The sequence below is a fragment of the Salvelinus alpinus genome, chromosome 15 (genome assembly GCF_045679555.1).
Source record: "Salvelinus alpinus chromosome 15, SLU_Salpinus.1, whole genome shotgun sequence".
NCBI lineage: Eukaryota > Metazoa > Chordata > Actinopteri > Salmoniformes > Salmonidae > Salvelinus > Salvelinus alpinus.
This window is the reverse complement of record NC_092100.1, coordinates 46,891,036-46,909,918: the sequence shown is the minus strand read 5'-3', so window position 1 is coordinate 46,909,918 and position 18,883 is coordinate 46,891,036. Positions and strand designations below refer to the sequence as shown.

General features: G+C 44.6%; 1 protein-coding gene across 1 annotated transcript in view; it reads right to left on the bottom strand.

The window, feature by feature from the left end:
• The window catches only part of LOC139540191 (neural-cadherin-like), a 110,057-nt gene that overhangs the window by 16,669 nt on the left and 74,505 nt on the right, over positions 1-18,883 (bottom strand). Inside the window, exons 22-28 of the mRNA XM_071343804.1 lie at positions 17,203-17,480; positions 11,000-11,214; positions 10,286-10,413; positions 10,030-10,157; positions 9,069-9,192; positions 8,143-8,323; positions 7,592-7,758 (exon numbers count right to left, since the gene is read on the bottom strand). Coding sequence (XP_071199905.1) covers positions 7,592-7,758; positions 8,143-8,323; positions 9,069-9,192; positions 10,030-10,157; positions 10,286-10,413; positions 11,000-11,214; positions 17,203-17,480 — 1,221 coding nt within the window. The remainder of the gene's footprint in view (positions 1-7,591; positions 7,759-8,142; positions 8,324-9,068; positions 9,193-10,029; positions 10,158-10,285; positions 10,414-10,999; positions 11,215-17,202; positions 17,481-18,883) is intronic.

The window sequence follows — 18,883 nt, the reverse complement described above, 5'->3', positions numbered from 1 at the left end:
TAATTGGAAACCGTGGGGCTGAGATAATAAAATACTGTGTTTTAATGTATGCAGCATGACAGCCCAGATTGTTTGAACTATTGCTCCCTCAGCATGGTCATAAGAGCATAATGCCAACATTCTATTCTCCCCTGCCACACTACGAACTGATTAACCCCCCATCTATCAAGCCCCTTCCACCCCCCCCCCCCTGACAGCAGATATATAGGCTCCTAACAATGCATCTAATTGCTTGCAGTCCACACAGCCTAGGCAACCATATGACAATGAGCCCAATTAATCCCAACGTTATACAGAATCCGACCATAAAAGCTCTAGCAATACATTTTCAGCATCGCTTAGCAGTACAAACACTTCACTACAAAGTAAAAACTGTCAATGTTTTCACAAGTAAACCTTTTTCTATTTTAATTTTAAAACCCTTCATAGGGAGATAAATAAAAAGCATCTCAATAAGCGATGAGGGTTATAAGCATTGATTTCCACCTTTTCGCTAACACTCAACAGAATAATGCAACCTGGTGGGTTGGAAAACACTTTCAAGGGTTCCATTATGTGAACATAAAGATAACATGTTTTTGTCATCGAATACGTCTCCCTGACTCACCTATTACTGCTCATTGGACCCTATGATCACTAGGCTACACAGCTGATGCCCCCTGGACTGTTTCAATAACACGGTTCGTCATTTTGTTGATCTGTTGGCCCCAGTCTCGAACTCAGGTCCTGTATGTACCTAAAGGACCCGCTCTGCCCATTCATCGCCATTTACCCGTTGTTGTCTTAGCTTTCCATATCAACACCTGTGATTGCTTTATGCCTCTCTCTAATGTCAATATGCCTTTTGTCTACTGCTGTCTTGGCTAGTTGTTATTGTTTTATTTCACTGTAGAGCCCTCAGTCCCGCTCAAAATGCCTTAGATAGCTCTTTTGTCCCACCCCACACACATGCGGAGACCTCACCTGGCTTAACTGGTGCCACCAGAGATGAAACCTCTCTCATCGTCACTCAACACCTAGGTTTACCTCCACTGTATTCACATCCTACCATACCCTTGTCTGTACATTATGCCCTGAATCTATTCTACCACGGCTCGGTGTCATGCATGTTAACATCAGAAGCCTTCTCCCTAAGTTTGTTTCATTCACTGCTTTAGCACACTCCGCCAACCCTGATGTCCTAGCCGTGTCTGAACCCTGGCTTAGGAAGGCCACCAAAAATTCTGAAATTTCCATCCCACTAGAACATTTTACGCCAAGATAGAACTGCCAAAGGGGCGGAGTTGCAATCTACTGCAGAGATAGTCTGCAGAGTTCTGTCATGCTATCCAGGTCTGTGCCCAAACAGTTTGAGCTTCTACTTTTAAAAATCCACCTTACCAGAAATAAGTCTCTCACTGTTGCCGCTTTTTATAGACCCCCCTCAGCACCCAGCTGTGCCCTGGACACCATATGGGAATTGATTGCCCCCCATTTATCTTCAGAGTTCGTACTGTTAGGTGACCTAAACTGGGATATGTTTATCACCCCGGCCGTCCTACAATCTAAGCTAGATGCTTAGGTACAAGGTACAACCAGGTACAACCCTAAATCCGTAAACACGGGCACCCTCATAGATATCATCCTGACCAACCTGCTCTTTAAATACACCTCTGCTGTCTACAACCAGGATCTCAGCGATCACTGCCTCATTGCCTGCATCCGTAATGGGTCCGCGGTCAAATGACCACCCATCATCACTGTCAAACGCTCCCTAAAACACTTCAGCGAGCAGGCCTTTCTTATCGACCTGGTCCGGGTATCCTGGAAGGATATTGACCTCATCCCGTCAGTAGAGGATGTCTGGTTATTCTTTAACAGTGCTTTCCTCACCATCTTAAATAAGCATGCCTCATTCAAAATGTGTAGAACTAAGAACAAATATAGCCCTTGGTTCACTCCCGACTTGACTGCCCTTGACCAGCACAAAAACCTCCTGTGGCGTACTGCATTAGCATCGAATAGCCCCCGCGATATGCAACTTTTCAGGGAAGTTAGGAACCAATATACACAGCCAGTTAGAAAAGCAAAGGCTAGCTTTTTCAAACAGAAATTTGCATCCTGTAGCACAAATTCCCAAAAGTTATGGGACACTGTAAAGTCCATGGAAAATAAGAGCACCTCCTCCCAGCTGCCCACTGCACTGAAACACTGAAACACTGAAACACTGTCACCACCGATAACAGCTCTGCAACCCCACCCCACAGCAACTTGCCCAAGACCCCCCCCCCCCCCCCCTGCTGCTTCTCCTTCACACAAATCCAGATAACTGATGTTCTGGAAGAGCTGCAAAATCTGGACCCCTACAAATCAGCTGGGCTAGACAATCTGGACCCTCTCTTTCTAAAAGTATCCGCCGCAATTGTTGCAACCGCTATTACTAGCCTGTTCAACCTCTCTTTCGTATCGTCTGAGATCCCTAAAGATTGGAAAGCTGCCGCGGTCATCCCCTCTTCGAAGGGGGAGACACTCTAGACCCAAACTGTTACAGACCTATATCTCTCCTGCCCTGCCTTTCTAAAGTCTTCGAAAGCCAAGTTAACAAACATATCACCGACCATTTCGAATCCCACCGTACCTTCTCCACAATGCAATCTGGTTTCGGAGCTGGTCATGGGTGCATCTCAGCCACGCTCAAGGTCCTAAACAATATCATAACCACCATCGATAAAAAACAGTACTGTGCAGCCGTCTTCATCGACCTGGCCAAGGCTTTCGTCAATCACCGCATTCTTATCGGCAGACTCAACAGCCTTGTTTTCTCAAATGACTGCCTAGCCCGGTTCACTAACTACTTCTCAGAGTTCCGTTTGTCAAATTGGAGGGCCTGTTGTCCGGACCTCTGGCAGTCTCTATGGGGGTGCCACAGGGTTCAATTCTCGGGCCGAACCTTTTCTCTGTATACATCAATGATGTTCTTCTTGCTGCTGGTGATTCTCTGATCCACCTCTACGCAGACGACATCATTCTGTATACTTCTGGCCCTTCTTTGGACACTGTGTTAACAAACCTCCAGACGAGCTTCAATGGCATACAACACTCCTTCCGTGGCCTCCAACTGCTCTTAAATGCTAGTAAAACTAAATGCATGCTCTTTAACCAATCGCTGCCCGCGCCCGACCAGCATCACTACTCTGGATGGTTCTGACTTAGAATATGTGGACAACTACAAATACCTAGGTGTCTGGTTAGACTGTAAACTCTCCTTACAGACTCACATTAATCATCTCCAATCCAAAATTAAATCTAGAATCGGCTTCCTATTTTGCAACAAAGCCTCCTTCACTCATGCTGCTTAACATACCCTCGTAAAACTGACTATCCTACCAATCCTTGACTTCGGCGATGTCATTTACAAAATAGCCTCCAACACTCTACTCAGCAAATTGGATGTAGTCTATCACAGTGCCATCCATTTTGTCACCAAAGCCCCATATACTACGCACCACTGCGGCCTGTATGCTCTCGTTGGCTGGCCCTCGCTTCATATTCGTCGCCAAACCCACTGGCTCCAGGTCATCTATAAGTCTTTGCTAGGTAAAGCCCCGCCTTATCTCAGCTCACTGGTCACCATAGTAACACCCACCCGTAGCACGCGCTCCAGCAGGTATATTTCACTGGTCACCCCAAAAGCCAATTCCTCTTTTGGCCGCCTTTCCTTCTAGTTCTCTGCTGCCAATGACTGGAACGAATTGCAAAAATCACTGAAGCTGGAGACATATCTCCCTCACTAACTTTAAGCATCAGCTGTCAGAGCAGCGGTCACTGTACCTGTACACAGCCCATTTGTAAATAACCCACCCGACTACCTTTTCCCCATACTGTTGTAACGGCTTTCTTCCTGGGATGAAGGAGAGGACCAAAACGCAGCGCGGCTAGTGTTCAACATGATTTAATAAAGAATATAACGTGAACACTACAAGCAACAAAACAATAACTGTTAACCTGTTAGTGTGTAGGGGGCGCTATTTTCACTTTGGGGAAAAATCGTGCCCAAATGAAACGGCCTTGTACTCTATTCTAGATCGTACAATATGCATATTATTATTACTATTGGATAGAAAACACTCTCAACTGTTTGAATTATATCTGTGAGTAAAACAGAACTCATTTTGCAGCAAACTTCCAGACAGGAAGTGAAAAATCTGAAATCGAGGCTCTGTTCCAGGGCCTGCCTATTCAACTGGCTTATATCTATCGATATACATGCACTTCATACGCCTTCCACTAGATGTCAACAGGCAGTGGGAGGTGAAATGGGGTGTCTAGCTTGATCTGAGGTCGAACAAGAGCTTTTGGAGTGACAGGTCTGGAAATTTCATTGTCTTCGAAGGCGCGAGAAGGAACCCCAGATTGCCTTCTGAAAAGCGTTCGGTATACACGGCTAATATCTCCGGCTCTGATTTTATTTGATACATGTGATAATATCATCGTAAAGTATGTTTTTTCAACCGAGTTTTATCAGATTATTCAACGTTTATCGGGACTTTTGGAGTTTTTCGTTGTTTGCGTCGAGAGAAGATGGACATGTTCGCGCCACTTGGCTAGCTAAGGTTGCTAATTCGACAGGAGAAAAGGACATTCTAAAACCAAACAACGATTTAATCTAGACCAAGGACTCCTTGTACAAGATTCTGATGGAAGCTCAACAAAAGTAAGAACAATTTATGATGTTATTTCGTATTTTTGTGTGAAATGTTTAGTCCTATTCTCCGCCCTTTTAGCGGGCGCTGTCTCGCAATAACGCAAGCTGTATGTCGTACTAAAGTTATTTTTTTAAATCTAACACAGCGGTTGCATTAAGAACCAGTGTATCTTTCATTTGCCATACAACAAGTATTTTTATGTAAAGTTTATGATGAGTTATTTGGTCAGATTAGGTGAGTGTCAGAAATATATCCGGACATTCTGGGAAAAAGTTGCTACATTTTCACAATGTATAAGCACAGTTTTCAGCTCTAAATATGCACATTTTCGAACAAAACATAAATGTTTTGTGTAACATGATGTTATAAGACTGTCATCTGATGAAGTTGTCCAAAGGTTAGTGATTTATTTTATATTTATTGCTGGTTTTTGCTAAAGCTATCTTTGCGGTGAATAAATGCGGTTGTGTGTTTGGCTATTGTGGTAAGCTAATATATTTCTATATTGTGTTTTCGCTGTAAAACACTTAAAAAATCGGAAATATTGTCTGGATTCACAAGATGTTTATCTTTCATTTGCTGTATTTTTCATAAATGTTTTATGATGAGTATTTATGTATTTCACGTTGCTCTCTGTAATTATTCTGGCTGCTTCGGTGCTATTTGTGATTGTAGCTGCAATGTAAAACTATGATTTATACCCCAAATATGCACATTTTTCGAACAAAACATAAATGTATTGTGTAACATGTTATAAGACTGTCATCTGATGAAGTTGTTTCTTGGTTAGTGACTAATTATATCTATATTTTGTCGGTTTTTTGAAAGCTACCTATGCGGTGGATAAATAGCGGTGTGTGTTTGGCTATTGTGGTGAGCTAACATAAATATATATTGTGTTTTCGCTGTAAAACATTTTAAAAATCGGACATGTTGGCTGGATTCACAAGATGTTTATCTTTCATTTGCTGTATTGGACTTGTTAATGTGTGGAAGTTAAATATTTAAAAAAAAAATGTTTTGAATTTCGCGCTCTGCAAAGGCAGCGGAATGTTGTGAGTGTTCCGCTAGCGGAACCCCGGGGCGAGAAAGGTTCAAACCGAAAACAGTCCTATCACCCACAAACCAACAGTGCAAACAGGCTACCTTAATATGGTTCCCAATCAGAGACAATTACAAACACCTGCCTCTGATTGAGAACCATATTAGGCCAAACAACAAACCCAACATAGAAACACAAAACATAGAATGTACCCACCCAGGTCACGTCCTGACCAACTAAACAAAGACTAAACAAAGGAAATAAGGTCAGGAACGTGACAACTGTTATTTATTTTTGCTCTTTTGCACCCCAGTATTTCTACTTGCACATCATCATCTGCACATCTATCACTCCAGGGTTTAACTGCTAAATTGTAATAATTTCGCCACTATGGCCTATTTATTGCCTTACCTCCCTAATCTTACGACACTTGCACACACTGTATATAGATTTGTCTATTGTGTTATTGACTGTACATTTGTTTATCCCATGTGTAACTCTGTGTTGTTGTATGTGTAGAACTGCTTTGCTTTATCTTGGCCAGGTCGCAAACCAGAACTTGTTCTCAACTGGCCTAAATAAAGGTGAAATAAAAAACAAGAGGTGAAAAAGGTTTCCGAGGCCTAACTCTCACACTTATGCAGCAGCCCCCAGCAACCTTGTGAATGTCTTGTTATTCATTCAGCATGCGCTCCCTCCTCCCTCTCCATCCCTTCCTACCCATCAGAGCAAACAAGAGAGGCTGAGGTTCTGAGAGACTTGTTGTCTGGATCCACACTCAAGTGTCTCTCGGGAGGGTCTGAGACAGCTTCAGACAGAGTAGCTTGCTTTCAGACAAAAAAACAAGCGTTTTATACAGCTCGCCGACTCAATTCTGAGAGATTGTTCACAGAGGTCCCTTATATAACCTACGTACATTTGCTGCTGAGATCATACAGAGCCCCAATCCTTTCCTCAGTTTCTTTGTACTGGTATGTATGGGGCTGGTGGTGAGAAATGGCTAGAGGGGGGTTGCTACTTCACTGACTCAGACACTCAGAAAGGAGCTATAGCAGTGAGACTGCATGCTGGTGCACTCTCTGACACTTGCTCTGTCAACCTGGTTTGTCATGAGGAAGCTACAGTAGGATGAGAGTGGAAACAGCTGACCTGTGTGGGTAGGTGTTCTTGAGTGACAGACGCTAGCCGAGCAGTCTTCTACCTGGTGCTGTGGACACACTGTCACTCAAAGAGGCCAAAGGCTCCTTTAACCCTAACATCCTATTTCCACAGAAATGGTATTCACACTCAGAAATTGTGTTCTATTTTCCTGGTTAAGCCAGACAGAGAAGAGCCTTGTGATGTAGCAAATACTATAGGTAAGCTAGGTTGATTGTATATGCCACTTCATATTTTCCAGTTCAAATTGGGTACAGAAGTCTAGCAATATGCTGAAAAAGTCCCCTATAAGAGCTTGAAGAAGAAAAGACAGAATTGGACCTTTCCACTTAAGAAAGCTCTTACATCCAACTAATAACAGCGACCCACTTCCCTAGACCCTAATACTGAAGGAAGGATGTGCTTATAACTAGACAGACAATAAAATAATCCTCAATACTGTGCTGTGGTGTTCCATAGGCGGATCTCAAAACAACCCAAAGGCAATACAAGTACACTCCGAACACACATACAGAAGTCAGTCACTCAGAGGCCCACTCAGTACCCACTTCCTGTGTTCCAAGCCCGCCATTACTCACTCCATCATTGTCGAAAATGTCGAGCCATCATGACAGTCATTCAGGCAACGTAATAACAACGTTGAGGAGCAGGCTACAGCAGGAGCCAATTAAAGTGCCTCTCTGCAGGCAGAGTGTCGATGACTCACCTCCAGACGCAAGTATTCATTCTGCTCCTGGGAGAGGAGGCTGAGGAGTACACCGCTGGGGACGTGGGTTCGCACCTGGAGCTGCACGCTGGTGTGACGGGCCGGGAGAGACCAGCCCACCTGGTACTGGACATGGCTCCTCCCATCGAAGGAGAACTCTGGGACTTCTGTCAGTCGAAGAGAGAAAAACATAGAGCTGCCATGAGGGCTTCAACTACAGTATATTATTCATGATGTATTATTTATACTGTACCGTCTACTGTGTGGACTCAGTAGCCAATTAAAGACAAATCACATATGTGACAGAAGCCAAACACAGTTATATTGTGTGTGAGCCATGCATTTAAAGCCTTAAGACACATTTCCATTCCACAAGAGCAATAAAAAAAAAAGGTGAATCTTGAATCTTATTATAGGTTAAACCTATAATTCAAAGCCAGTGCATTTTGATCTTGTTGGGGGGGAAAAATAGGATTCTACTATGTAATACAGTCCACTCTCCCACAGACAACACCTGTCCTAACCCGACTGTATATTCTCTAAGGACGTACCGTATTCACAGTGGATCCCTGTGTAACCGGGCCCACACTGGCAGCGGAAGGAGTCCCACTGCCCGTTACAGCGCCCCCTGGCGCCACAGGCTGGTACACCCATGTTTACACAGTTCCCATCAGTCAGAGAGCAGCCTGGGGCACTGCTGGAGGACTCTGAGGGATAACCAAGGTCATAGAGCTGGAGCAGAGAGGGAAGAGATGCAGGGGGGTGAAGGAATGAGGGAGCGAGAGAAGGAGGGTGAGTGTGAGAGAGAGAGAGAGAGAGAAAGAGAGATGTGGGGGGAGAGAGAAGAGAGAGGAAGAAAGAGAAAGAAAGTTAAAAAATGAGGGCAAGAGAGAAATGAATAAGGGAGAGAGAGAGAGTGATGGCATGAGGTTTTCAGTATAACCTCAATAATGCACAATACATCCCTTTCTGAAGCATAAAGTAAAGATGAGAGAAGGTCATAGGCATAAAGGAGAATAATAATGAAGGAGAATACATCCCGCCAGTACATATAACCTGTCTGACATTAAGGCACTAAGAGAACCTGACATTTTTTTAAATGTATATACGTATATATATATATTTTTTTTAACTGCGTTGTTGGTTAGGGGCTCGTAAGTAAGCATTTCACTGTAAGGTCTACACCTGTTGTATTCGGCGCATGTGACTAATTCCATTTGATTTGATTTGATTTGAAGGGGAATATGATGAGTGAAAGACATCAGCATTTAGAAGATACTCCCAGCTTAGCCTTGAGCTCAAATTTACATTCCTCTTGAGCTCATGTCTTAATGAAACCTAGCGAGTCAACTAGACAAGTCAAGGAGTGAGAAAATGTAAGACATAATATGCAATGTCCAGAGCCGAGATTGAGTTAGAGAGGTAAACTTGTTGTTGTTGGGGTGTTAGGGGAGAGCTCTAGACTTTTGTGTCTTACCATACTATCCACAACCAGGTTGCGCAGACATCCAGTGAAGTGCTTGTGCTGTAGCTGGGGATACTCATAGGACATGTTTTCGTTGACACCACCCAGCTGCAACACCTGACTCCCATTCAGGTACCTGTGGAAAAGAGGAGACACGTCATTGTCAATGCCTGTCCATTCAAACCATTTATCTGTCTGTCCATTCAAACCATTTATCTGTCTGTCCATTCAAACCATTTATCTGCCTGTCCATTCAAACCATTTATCTGTCTGTCCATTCAAACCATTTATCTGTCTGTCCATTCAAACCATTTATCTGCCTGTCCATTCAAACCATTTATCTGCCTGTCCATTCAAACCATTTATCTGCCTGTCCATTCAAACCATTTATCTGCCTGTCCATTCAAACCATTTATCTGTCTGTCCATTCAAACCATTTATCTGTCTGTCCATTCAAACCATTTATCTGCCTGTCCATTCAAACCATTTATCTGTCTGTCCATTCAAACCATTTATCTGTCTGTCCATTCAAACCATTTATCTGTCTGTCCATTCAAACCATTTATCTGCCTGTCCATTCAAACCATTTATCTGTCTGTCCATTCAAACCATTTATCTGCCTGTCCATTCAAACCATTTATCTGTCTGTCCATTCAAACCATTTATCTGTCTGTCCATTCAAACCATTTGTCTGTCTGTCCATTTGTTTGTTTTGTCCATCCATCCATCCTTCCAGAATCACACCACTCACTCATGTCAACTCATCTGTATAGTACCTTATCTTAATTGTAACCAACACTGGATGACACAGTGGCTGCTACAAGAATTGGAGTATGCATGGTAGATGGATAGATGTTCGTAGATCTTTTAATGCCTTTCAGAGGAACTATTTTGGCCATCGGCAATGCCTTCACTGGCTGGCAGGTGTGATTGGTGTGATGTCAGAGGGGTGGGATTCTGAGCAGGACAGTACCTGTCCCTATTGGGCGTGACTCCTCTGACTTCACAAGAAGAGCGGTCCTCGGTCATGGCCCAGCTGTCCACGCCCTCCGTCTCCATGACAATGGCACTGGAGCAGCGATCCAGGGTGAAACGCACTTCCTGAAAACCCAAGAGAAGAAGAGGAAGGTAACAATCTCTGCACACACACAAACATACACATACAGGTAAGAACATGGAAGAATGTGTGTTTTCAGGATGCGAATACAGCCATTTAATGGTTCGCTTACTTTACTGTTGCTCCTAACATCTAGACGGTGCCAGCGTCTGTCGGACACAAACACATTTCCCGGCAACTGCAGGACCAGGGTTCCAGACCCATGGTTGATTTTCAGGCTAGGTGTTCCACCAATCAGCTCTGAGGAGAAGAGAGGTCATCAGTACCAGCATCACCATGACATTCCACCTACAGACTTAAAGGGTCAAAGTTCAACTGTGGTGTTGGATGCACTTCTGATGCTCTTGGAGGGATGTTGTTCAGTGTCAAATAGTCAATGCATACATATATACTTTACATGAAACTGTATATTTACTGTACATATGTAACGAACAGTTCATCCCAAAGGTACGGACCATTATCTACTTTTCATGAACAAGTGAAGTGAACCCATTAACAAGGTTACACTGCTTTACTTTTAGTGTTTTGTCTCTGTCTAGGCTGTATGACTAAGCAACCTAATTAATCCAAATAACGCTGAATATATCCCACACATTCCATTTGTTATTCAAATCATGCACCTCGGTTGGACTGGAAGGTAGATGCAGTATACTTGCCTTTGTGTAACAGAGTTGGTTTGGTAAACCACGCTAGAGGGCTGATTAACCTTGCCTGAGACCTAAAGACTTGAGTTAGCTCCCAGTTAATGCCTAGGCTTTAGTTCAGAGGGCTTACGTGATCTCCATGACCTGGGTTCAAATCCTAAGTGGGTAACACATTACCCTACCTATGGCCATGTAGTCCTCTGGGTCTCCGGGAAGCAGGGTGGCCAGGGGCCCGCTGTAGAGCAGCAGCCCATCCTCAGCCCCTGTGATGAACTCCAGGGAAAGATGGCTATCAAAGCACGGCCTTATGGGAGGAAACCAGGCATAGCCGTTGCCAAGGAAACTTCGCCTTGTCTGCTGGCACTCAGGACCCTCGTACTGCGGTGGGCACTGGCATCTGTGGTGGCATTGAAAAAAAGCACCCCAAAGAACATTAACAGTAATTTTTCCATATTGAAACATTATGACGGGGCTGGCTATATTGTCATATCTGTGTGTGTGTGTAAAGTGCTGTGCAACGTATCTTTATAAATGTCAGGCAGGGATTTCATCTACATACAGTAGCTACTTGTGCATTAGGCACGAAACACATCAAGTACATATTAAATACTGCATTGAAAACATTACATAGAAACACAAGTCCCTCAATCGTTCTATTCATTTTATTATCCTTATAACATTGTTTAGCCTGTGAGCCGAAACAGAGGTTTAGGGGCTGTAGAACTCCTCTAACTTACCACTGCTCAGCAGCACATCAGATCCCTTTGTTCGAGCATGATTAAGAACATGATTCCTACTTTTCTAGGCCCCCTACAGTATCACTGATTCTCAATCTCTCCTTGTTTCAGTCCCATTTACTCTGCTGTGCAGAAAAAAGGGTGCGGTTAGGGTACAGTATTTTTCCCTGGGGTACACAAAGATCTAAATATACATAATGTACATTCAGAGGTACACATTAGATTTCAAATGATACTTTTCGGTACCTTTTAGGGGACATCTAGTATAATGGTACATTTTTGTACCCAATCATTGGAGGGGTGGCTTAGTGTGGGCGTGGCTTTCAGTTATTATTTTGCACCTTGCAGGGTACCACTACAATGACAAGAGTTTGTACCCCAAGTACAGTGTATGTGTGTGCAAGAGTGTCTTGTGTGTGTGTGTGTGTGTGCGCACGCGCGCATGTGTGGGTGCATGTGTGTTTTGCAGGCAGAAGCACTCTGACTGATTTCTTTGTGATTACCTCTCCTTTCCCTTCCTTTGCCTTGATTACAGCTTATAGTGCTTCTATGGACCATTGCTAACTGAATGAAGAACAAAATTAAGCAGAATGAATTGATCGTCTTCATGGCATGCATCCACTTCTTCATGGAATGTCTCCACTTCTTCATGGAATGCCTCCACTTCTTCATGGAATGTCTCCACTTCTTCATGGACTGCCTCCACTTCTTCATGGAATGTCTCCACTTCTTCATGGACTGCCTCCACTTCTTCATGGAATGCCTCCACTTATTCATGGAATGCCTCCACTTCTTCATGGAATGTCTCCACTTCTTCATGGACTGCCTCCACTTCTTCATGGAATGTCTCCACTTCTTCATGGAATGCCTCCACTTCTTCATGGCATGCCTCCACTTATTCATGGAATGCCTCCACTTCTTCATGGACTGCCTCCACATATTCATGGAATGCCTCCACTTCTTCATGGAATGTCTCCACTTCTTCATGGACTGCCTCCACTTCTTCATGGAATGTCTCCACTTATTCATGGACTGCCTCCACTTCTTCATGGAATGTCTCCACTTCTTCATGGACTGCCTCCACTTCTTCATGGAATGTCTCCACTTCTTCATGGAATGCTTCCACTTCTTCATGGCATGCCTCCACTTCTTCATGGAATGCCTCCACTTCTTCATGGACTGCCTCCACATATTCATGGAATGCCTCCACTTATTCATGGAATGTCTCCACTTCTTCATGGACTGCCTCCACTTCTTCATGGAATGTCTCCACTTCTTCATGGAATGCCTCCACTTCTTCATGGCATGCCTCCACTTATTCATGGAATGCCTCCACTTCTTCATGGACTGCCTCCACTTATTCATGGAATGCCTCCACTTCTTCATGGAATGTCTCCACTTCTTCATGGAATGCCTCCACTTCTTCATGGAATGTCTCCACTTCTTCATGGAATGCCTCCACTTCTTCATGGACTGCCTCCACTTCTTCATGGAATGCCTCCACTTCTTTCTGGCATGCCTCCACTTCTTCATGGACTGCCTCCACTTCTTCATGGACTGCCTCCACTTCTTCATGGCATGCCCCCACTTCTTCATGGACTGCCTCCACTTCTTCATGGAAGGCCTCCACTTCTTCATGGAATGCCTCCACTTCTTCATGGAATGCCTCCACTTCTTCATGGCATGCCTCCACTTATTCATGGAATGCCTCCACTTCTTCATGGACTGCCTCCACTTCTTCATGGAATGCCTCCACTTATTCATGGCATGCCTCCACTTATTCATGGAATGCCTCCACTTCTTCATGGAATGTCTCCAATTCTTCATGGCATGCCTCCACTTCTTCATGGCATTCCTCCACTTCTTCATGGAATGTCTCCACTTCTTCATGGCATGCCTCCACTTCTTCATGGCATGCCTCCACTTCTTCATGGCATGCCTCCACTTCTTCATGGCATGCCTCCACTTCTTCATGGAATGCCTCCACTTCTTCATGGCATGCCTCCACTTCTTAATGGAATGCCTCCACTTCTTCATGGACTGCCTCCACTTCTTCATGGCATGCCTCCACTTATTCATGGATGCCTCCACTTCTTCATGGCATGCCTCCACTTCTTCATGGCATGCCTCCACTTATTCATGGAATGCCTCCACTTCTTCATGGACTGCCTCCACATATTCATGGAATGCCTCCACTTCTTCATGGCATGTCTCCATTTCTTCATGGAATGCCTCCACTTCTTCATGGACTGCCTCCACTTCTTCATGGAATCCCTCCACTTCTTCATGGAATGTCTCCACTTCTTCATGGAATGCCTCCACTTCTTCATGGCATGCCTCCACTTATTCATGGAATGCCTCCACTTATTCATGGAATGCCTCCACTTATTCATGGAATGTCTCCACTTCTTCATGGAATGCCTCCACTTCTTCATGGCATGCCTCCACTTATTCATGGAATGCCTCCACCTTCATGGAATGCCTCCACTTCTTCATGGCATGCCTCCACTTCTTCATGGAATGTCTCCACTTCTTCATGGAATGCCTCCACTTATTCATGGAATGCCTCCACCTTCATGGAATGCCTCCACTTCTTCATGGAATGCCTCCACTTCTTCATGGAATCCCTCCACTTCTTCATGGAATGCCTCCACTTCTTCATGGACTGCCTCCACTTATTCATGGATGCCTCCACTTATTCATGGCATGCCTCCACTTATTCATGGAATGTCTCCACTTCTTCATGGCATTCCTCCACTTATTCATGGAATGCCTCCACTTATTCATGGAATGCCTCCACTTATTCATGGAATGTCTCCACTTCTTCATGGACTGCCTCCACTTCTTCATGGAATCCCTCCACTTCTTCATGGAATGTCTCCACTTCTTCATGGAATGCCTCCACTTCTTCATGGCATGCCTCCACTTATTCATGGATGCCTCCACTTCTTCATGGCATGCCTCCACTTCTTCATGGCATGCCTCCACTTATTCATGGAATGCCTCCACTTCTTCATGGACTGCCTCCACATATTCATGGAATGCCTCCACTTCTTCATGGCATGTCTCCATTTCTTCATGGAATGCCTCCACTTCTTCATGGACTGCCTCCACTTCTTCATGGAATCCCTCCACTTCTTCATGGAATGTCTCCACTTCTTCATGGAATGCCTCCACTTCTTCATGGCATGCCTCCACTTATTCATGGAATGCCTCCACTTATTCATGGAATGCCTCCACTTATTCATGGAATGTCTCCACTTCTTCATGGAATGCCTCCACTTCTTCATGGCATGCCTCCACTTATTCATGGAATGCCTCCACCTTCATGGAATGCCTCCACTTCTTCATGGCATGCCTCCACTTCTTCATGGAATGTCTCCACTTCTTCATGGAATGCCTCCACTTATTCATGGAATGCCTCCACCTTCATGGAATGCCTCCACTTCTTCATGGAATGCCTCCACTTCTTCATGGAATCCCTCCACTTCTTCATGGAATGCCTCCACTTCTTCATGGACTGCCTCCACTTATTCATGGATGCCTCCACTTATTCATGGCATGCCTCCACTTATTCATGGAATGTCTCCACTTCTTCATGGCATTCCTCCACTTATTCATGGAATGCCTCCACTTATTCATGGAATGTCTCCACTTCTTCATGGCATTCCTCCACTTATTCATGGAATGTCTCCACTTCTTCATGGACTGCCTCCACTTATTCATGGAATGTCTCCACTTCTTCATGGCATTCCTCCACTTATTCATGGAATGTCTCCACTTCTTCATGGAATGCCTCCACTTATTCATGGCATGCCTCCACTTATTCATGGAATGTCTCCACTTCTTCATGGCATTCCTCCACTTATTCATGGAATGCCTCCACTTATTCATGGAATGTCTCCACTTCTTCATGGCATTCCTCCACTTATTCATGGAATGCCTCCACTTCTTCATGGACTGCCTCCACTTCTTCATGGCATGCCTTCACTTCTTCATGGCATGCCTCCACTTGTTCATGGCATGCGTCCACTAGTGCATCTGCATGTCTACGAGCCATAAATCTTAATCAAAGAAATGACTTGATATACAATACATGCAGTGAGAAAAACAACACTTTCAATCCAAACAGGGGAGAATCAGAATATTCTCACACCCCTGGTGAAAATTGATATGAGACGAACTGGGCTTGGTAGAGAATGTCACAGCCATCTCTTTCCATGCGGCGTCTCTGAGCATATGGCTCTGCTGTGCACTGTTAGGGTCTGTTTTCTCTTTTCTCTCCGTCTCCAACTCTGTTTATTCTGCAGAGGGCCAACACATGTCAGGAATACTGATCCATTTGGAGAGAGACAGGGGGATGGTTCTAGGAAAGACTGTGTGTTTACACACACAGACAGATACGGAAGAAAGAGTGCACGCACGTTTGTGCTTAAGCAAGCATACACACACATGGACAAAAGAACACACAACAGACACACAAGCACATACCTTCCCAGTAATTTTCCATGCGACTCCAGAGAGCAATGCCAATCCAATCCAGACTCCAGAGCATGTTTCTTCCTCTGTTTTTCCCTTTTGACTGACACTATCTGATAAGGCAATGTCTCAGACTGGCTATTAAGCTCTCTCTACATGAGATGGTGCCGAAATTGGATTTTTTTACGCACATACTGAATACACCTTGGGTTATATAGCAGCATCAATATTCTGACAAGGGCTAGGACTTTCTCTCACAAGACTGCAGACTGCAGCTGATGTGGCAGATAAAAAACACGGAATGCATGGCTGTGCACCAAATGGCACCCTAGGGCCCATGGGGCTCTGGTCAGAAGTAGTGCACTATATAAGGAAAAGGATGCCATTTGGGACACAGGCCATGAGCGTAACCCTCATGTTCTAAGGTTTTAAGGCGGACGTGTTCTTCTGTATGCACGTCTGTCTGGCTAACTTCACTTTACATGGTCATGTAAATGGTATTAAGTGGGATTGTGAAAAGTTGTCAGCACTTACAAGAGAGGGGTGGGTAGTTATTGTTGTAATCTCACTGGCCTACATTTCTTAAATCCTACCATTAATCCTCATCATCAAATTAGCTCCATCCTGTTTCCTCTGTGATGCGCCCACATGGGGCAATTGTACTGGGTTTTTATGGATTTCTGACTGCTGTATATGCTTAGCGTTCAAGGCTCCAGCATATAATTAGGAGGTAATTCATCATTGAAATGTCAATTTTTTTTAACCCTTAATTTATTGTCATTCTAGTCTGAAATCATTTTTTCCCAGGTAGCTCTAGTGTCATTTCTGATTCGGATCTCATTTTCTCCACATCACCATCTCTGTGTAGATTTCCTCTTGACTATTTCAATCACATTATCTCAATCATCTCTTATTTGTCACCTATGAAAGTATATTTTATCTTGCATAATCAATTAAATACAATAAATACAGGATACAATCGTGTTCAGTAGAGTTAAATTGGAAGAAAATGGTCAGAAATTGAGGGAAAAAGGGAGGAATTATCTACACTTGTCCAATAAGTATAGCCCTATATCTTGTTTTCAGCTATGATGTGCCTTAATAAACACAACCCAGTTCACATGGTCCTCAGGTGAGGTGTGTTGCTGTAGTCGTTGCTCTCTGCTCACCTGTACCCGCTTAGGGTGTCCATGCAGGTGCCTCCATTGAAGCAGGGGTTTGTGGGGTAGGAGGAACAGGCCTGGTGGACACGGTCCCTTGCGGTGCAGCCACACACGGCTGAGGAAGTCACTGTCACAGACACCAGGGCCATGTTGCCAGCATCCACCAGGGTGGGCGTGTCACTGACGCTGAGGTATGTGGAGCAACCCCCACCCGCCCTGCAGTCTGTGTACACACACTCATCCACCTGTACCTGGGACACATTCACCCGCAGCAGAGACTGCAGCTAAGGAAAGAGAGAGAAAGAGAACGAGAGAGAGGGGGAGAAGGAAGGAAGGGGTGTGATGAGGCAAGCTGATACTCCTTGCACATAGACATATTTACGTTCAAATAACCAAGTGTGCAAAATGGCAGATTTATTTTCAATAAATGACTGAGGTCTGAGAAAGACAGACAGAGAAAAGAGGGTAGGAGATGGAGTGAGTGAGGGATGGAGGGAAGAAGCGGATGCTAAGATACAGACTGGAGTATGTTCCGGGGTTCATTCGATGGCATTGAGAAGTTTATTTAACTAGGCAAGTCAGTTAAGAACAAATTCTTATTTACAATGATGGCCTACTCCGGCCAAACCCGGACGACGCTGGGCCAATTATGCGCCGCATAATTATAATTATCAGCCGGTGACTGCTTTGATAAAGGTTAAATAAATAAAAATGTATAAAAAATGTATAAGTGCATCGACGACGTCGTCCCCACAGTGACCGTACGTACATATCCCAAACAGAAGCCATTACAGGCAACATCCACACTGAGCTAAAGGCTTGAGCTGACGCTTTCAAGGAGTGGGACACTAATCTGGACGCTTATAAGAAATCCCACTACGCCCTCCGACGAACCATCAAGCAGCCAAAGCGTCAACACAGGACTAAAATCAAATCCTACTACACCAGCTCTGATACTCGGCGGATGTGGCAGGGCTTGCAAACTATCACAAATTACATTGTGAAACCCAGGTGCGAGCTGCCCAGCGACGCAAGTGTCCCAGACGAGCTAAATGCCTTCTATGCTTACTTCAAGGCTAGCAACTCTGAACCATTTGTGAGAGCACCAGCTGTTCTGGACAACTGTGTGATCATGCTCTCTGTAGCCGCTGCAAGAACTTTAAACAGGTTAACATTCACAAGGCCGCATGCCCAGAAGCATTACCAGAACGCGTACTCAGAACGCTGACCAGCTGTCAAGTGTCTTCATTGACATTTTCAACCTCTCCTTGACCCATTCTGTAATACCTATATGTTTCAAGTAGACCACCATAGTCCCTGTGCCCAAGAACGCCAAGGTAACCTGTCTAAATGACCATTGCCCCGTAGCACTCATGTCTGTAGCCATGAAATTATTTGAAAGGCTGGTCATGGCTCACATCAACACCATCATCCCAGACACCCTGGACCCACTCCAATCCGTCCACCACCCCAACAGAACCACAGAAGATGCAATCTCTGCTGCAGTCCACAGTGCCCTTTCCCACCTGGACAAAAGGAACAACTAAGTGAGAATGCTGTTCATTGACTACAGCTCAGCGTTCAACACCATAGTGCCCTCTCAAGCTCATCACTAAGCTCAGGACCGCCACACTGACCCTCAACACCCTTCAGGGGTGCGTGCTTAGTCCCTTCCTGTATTCCCTGT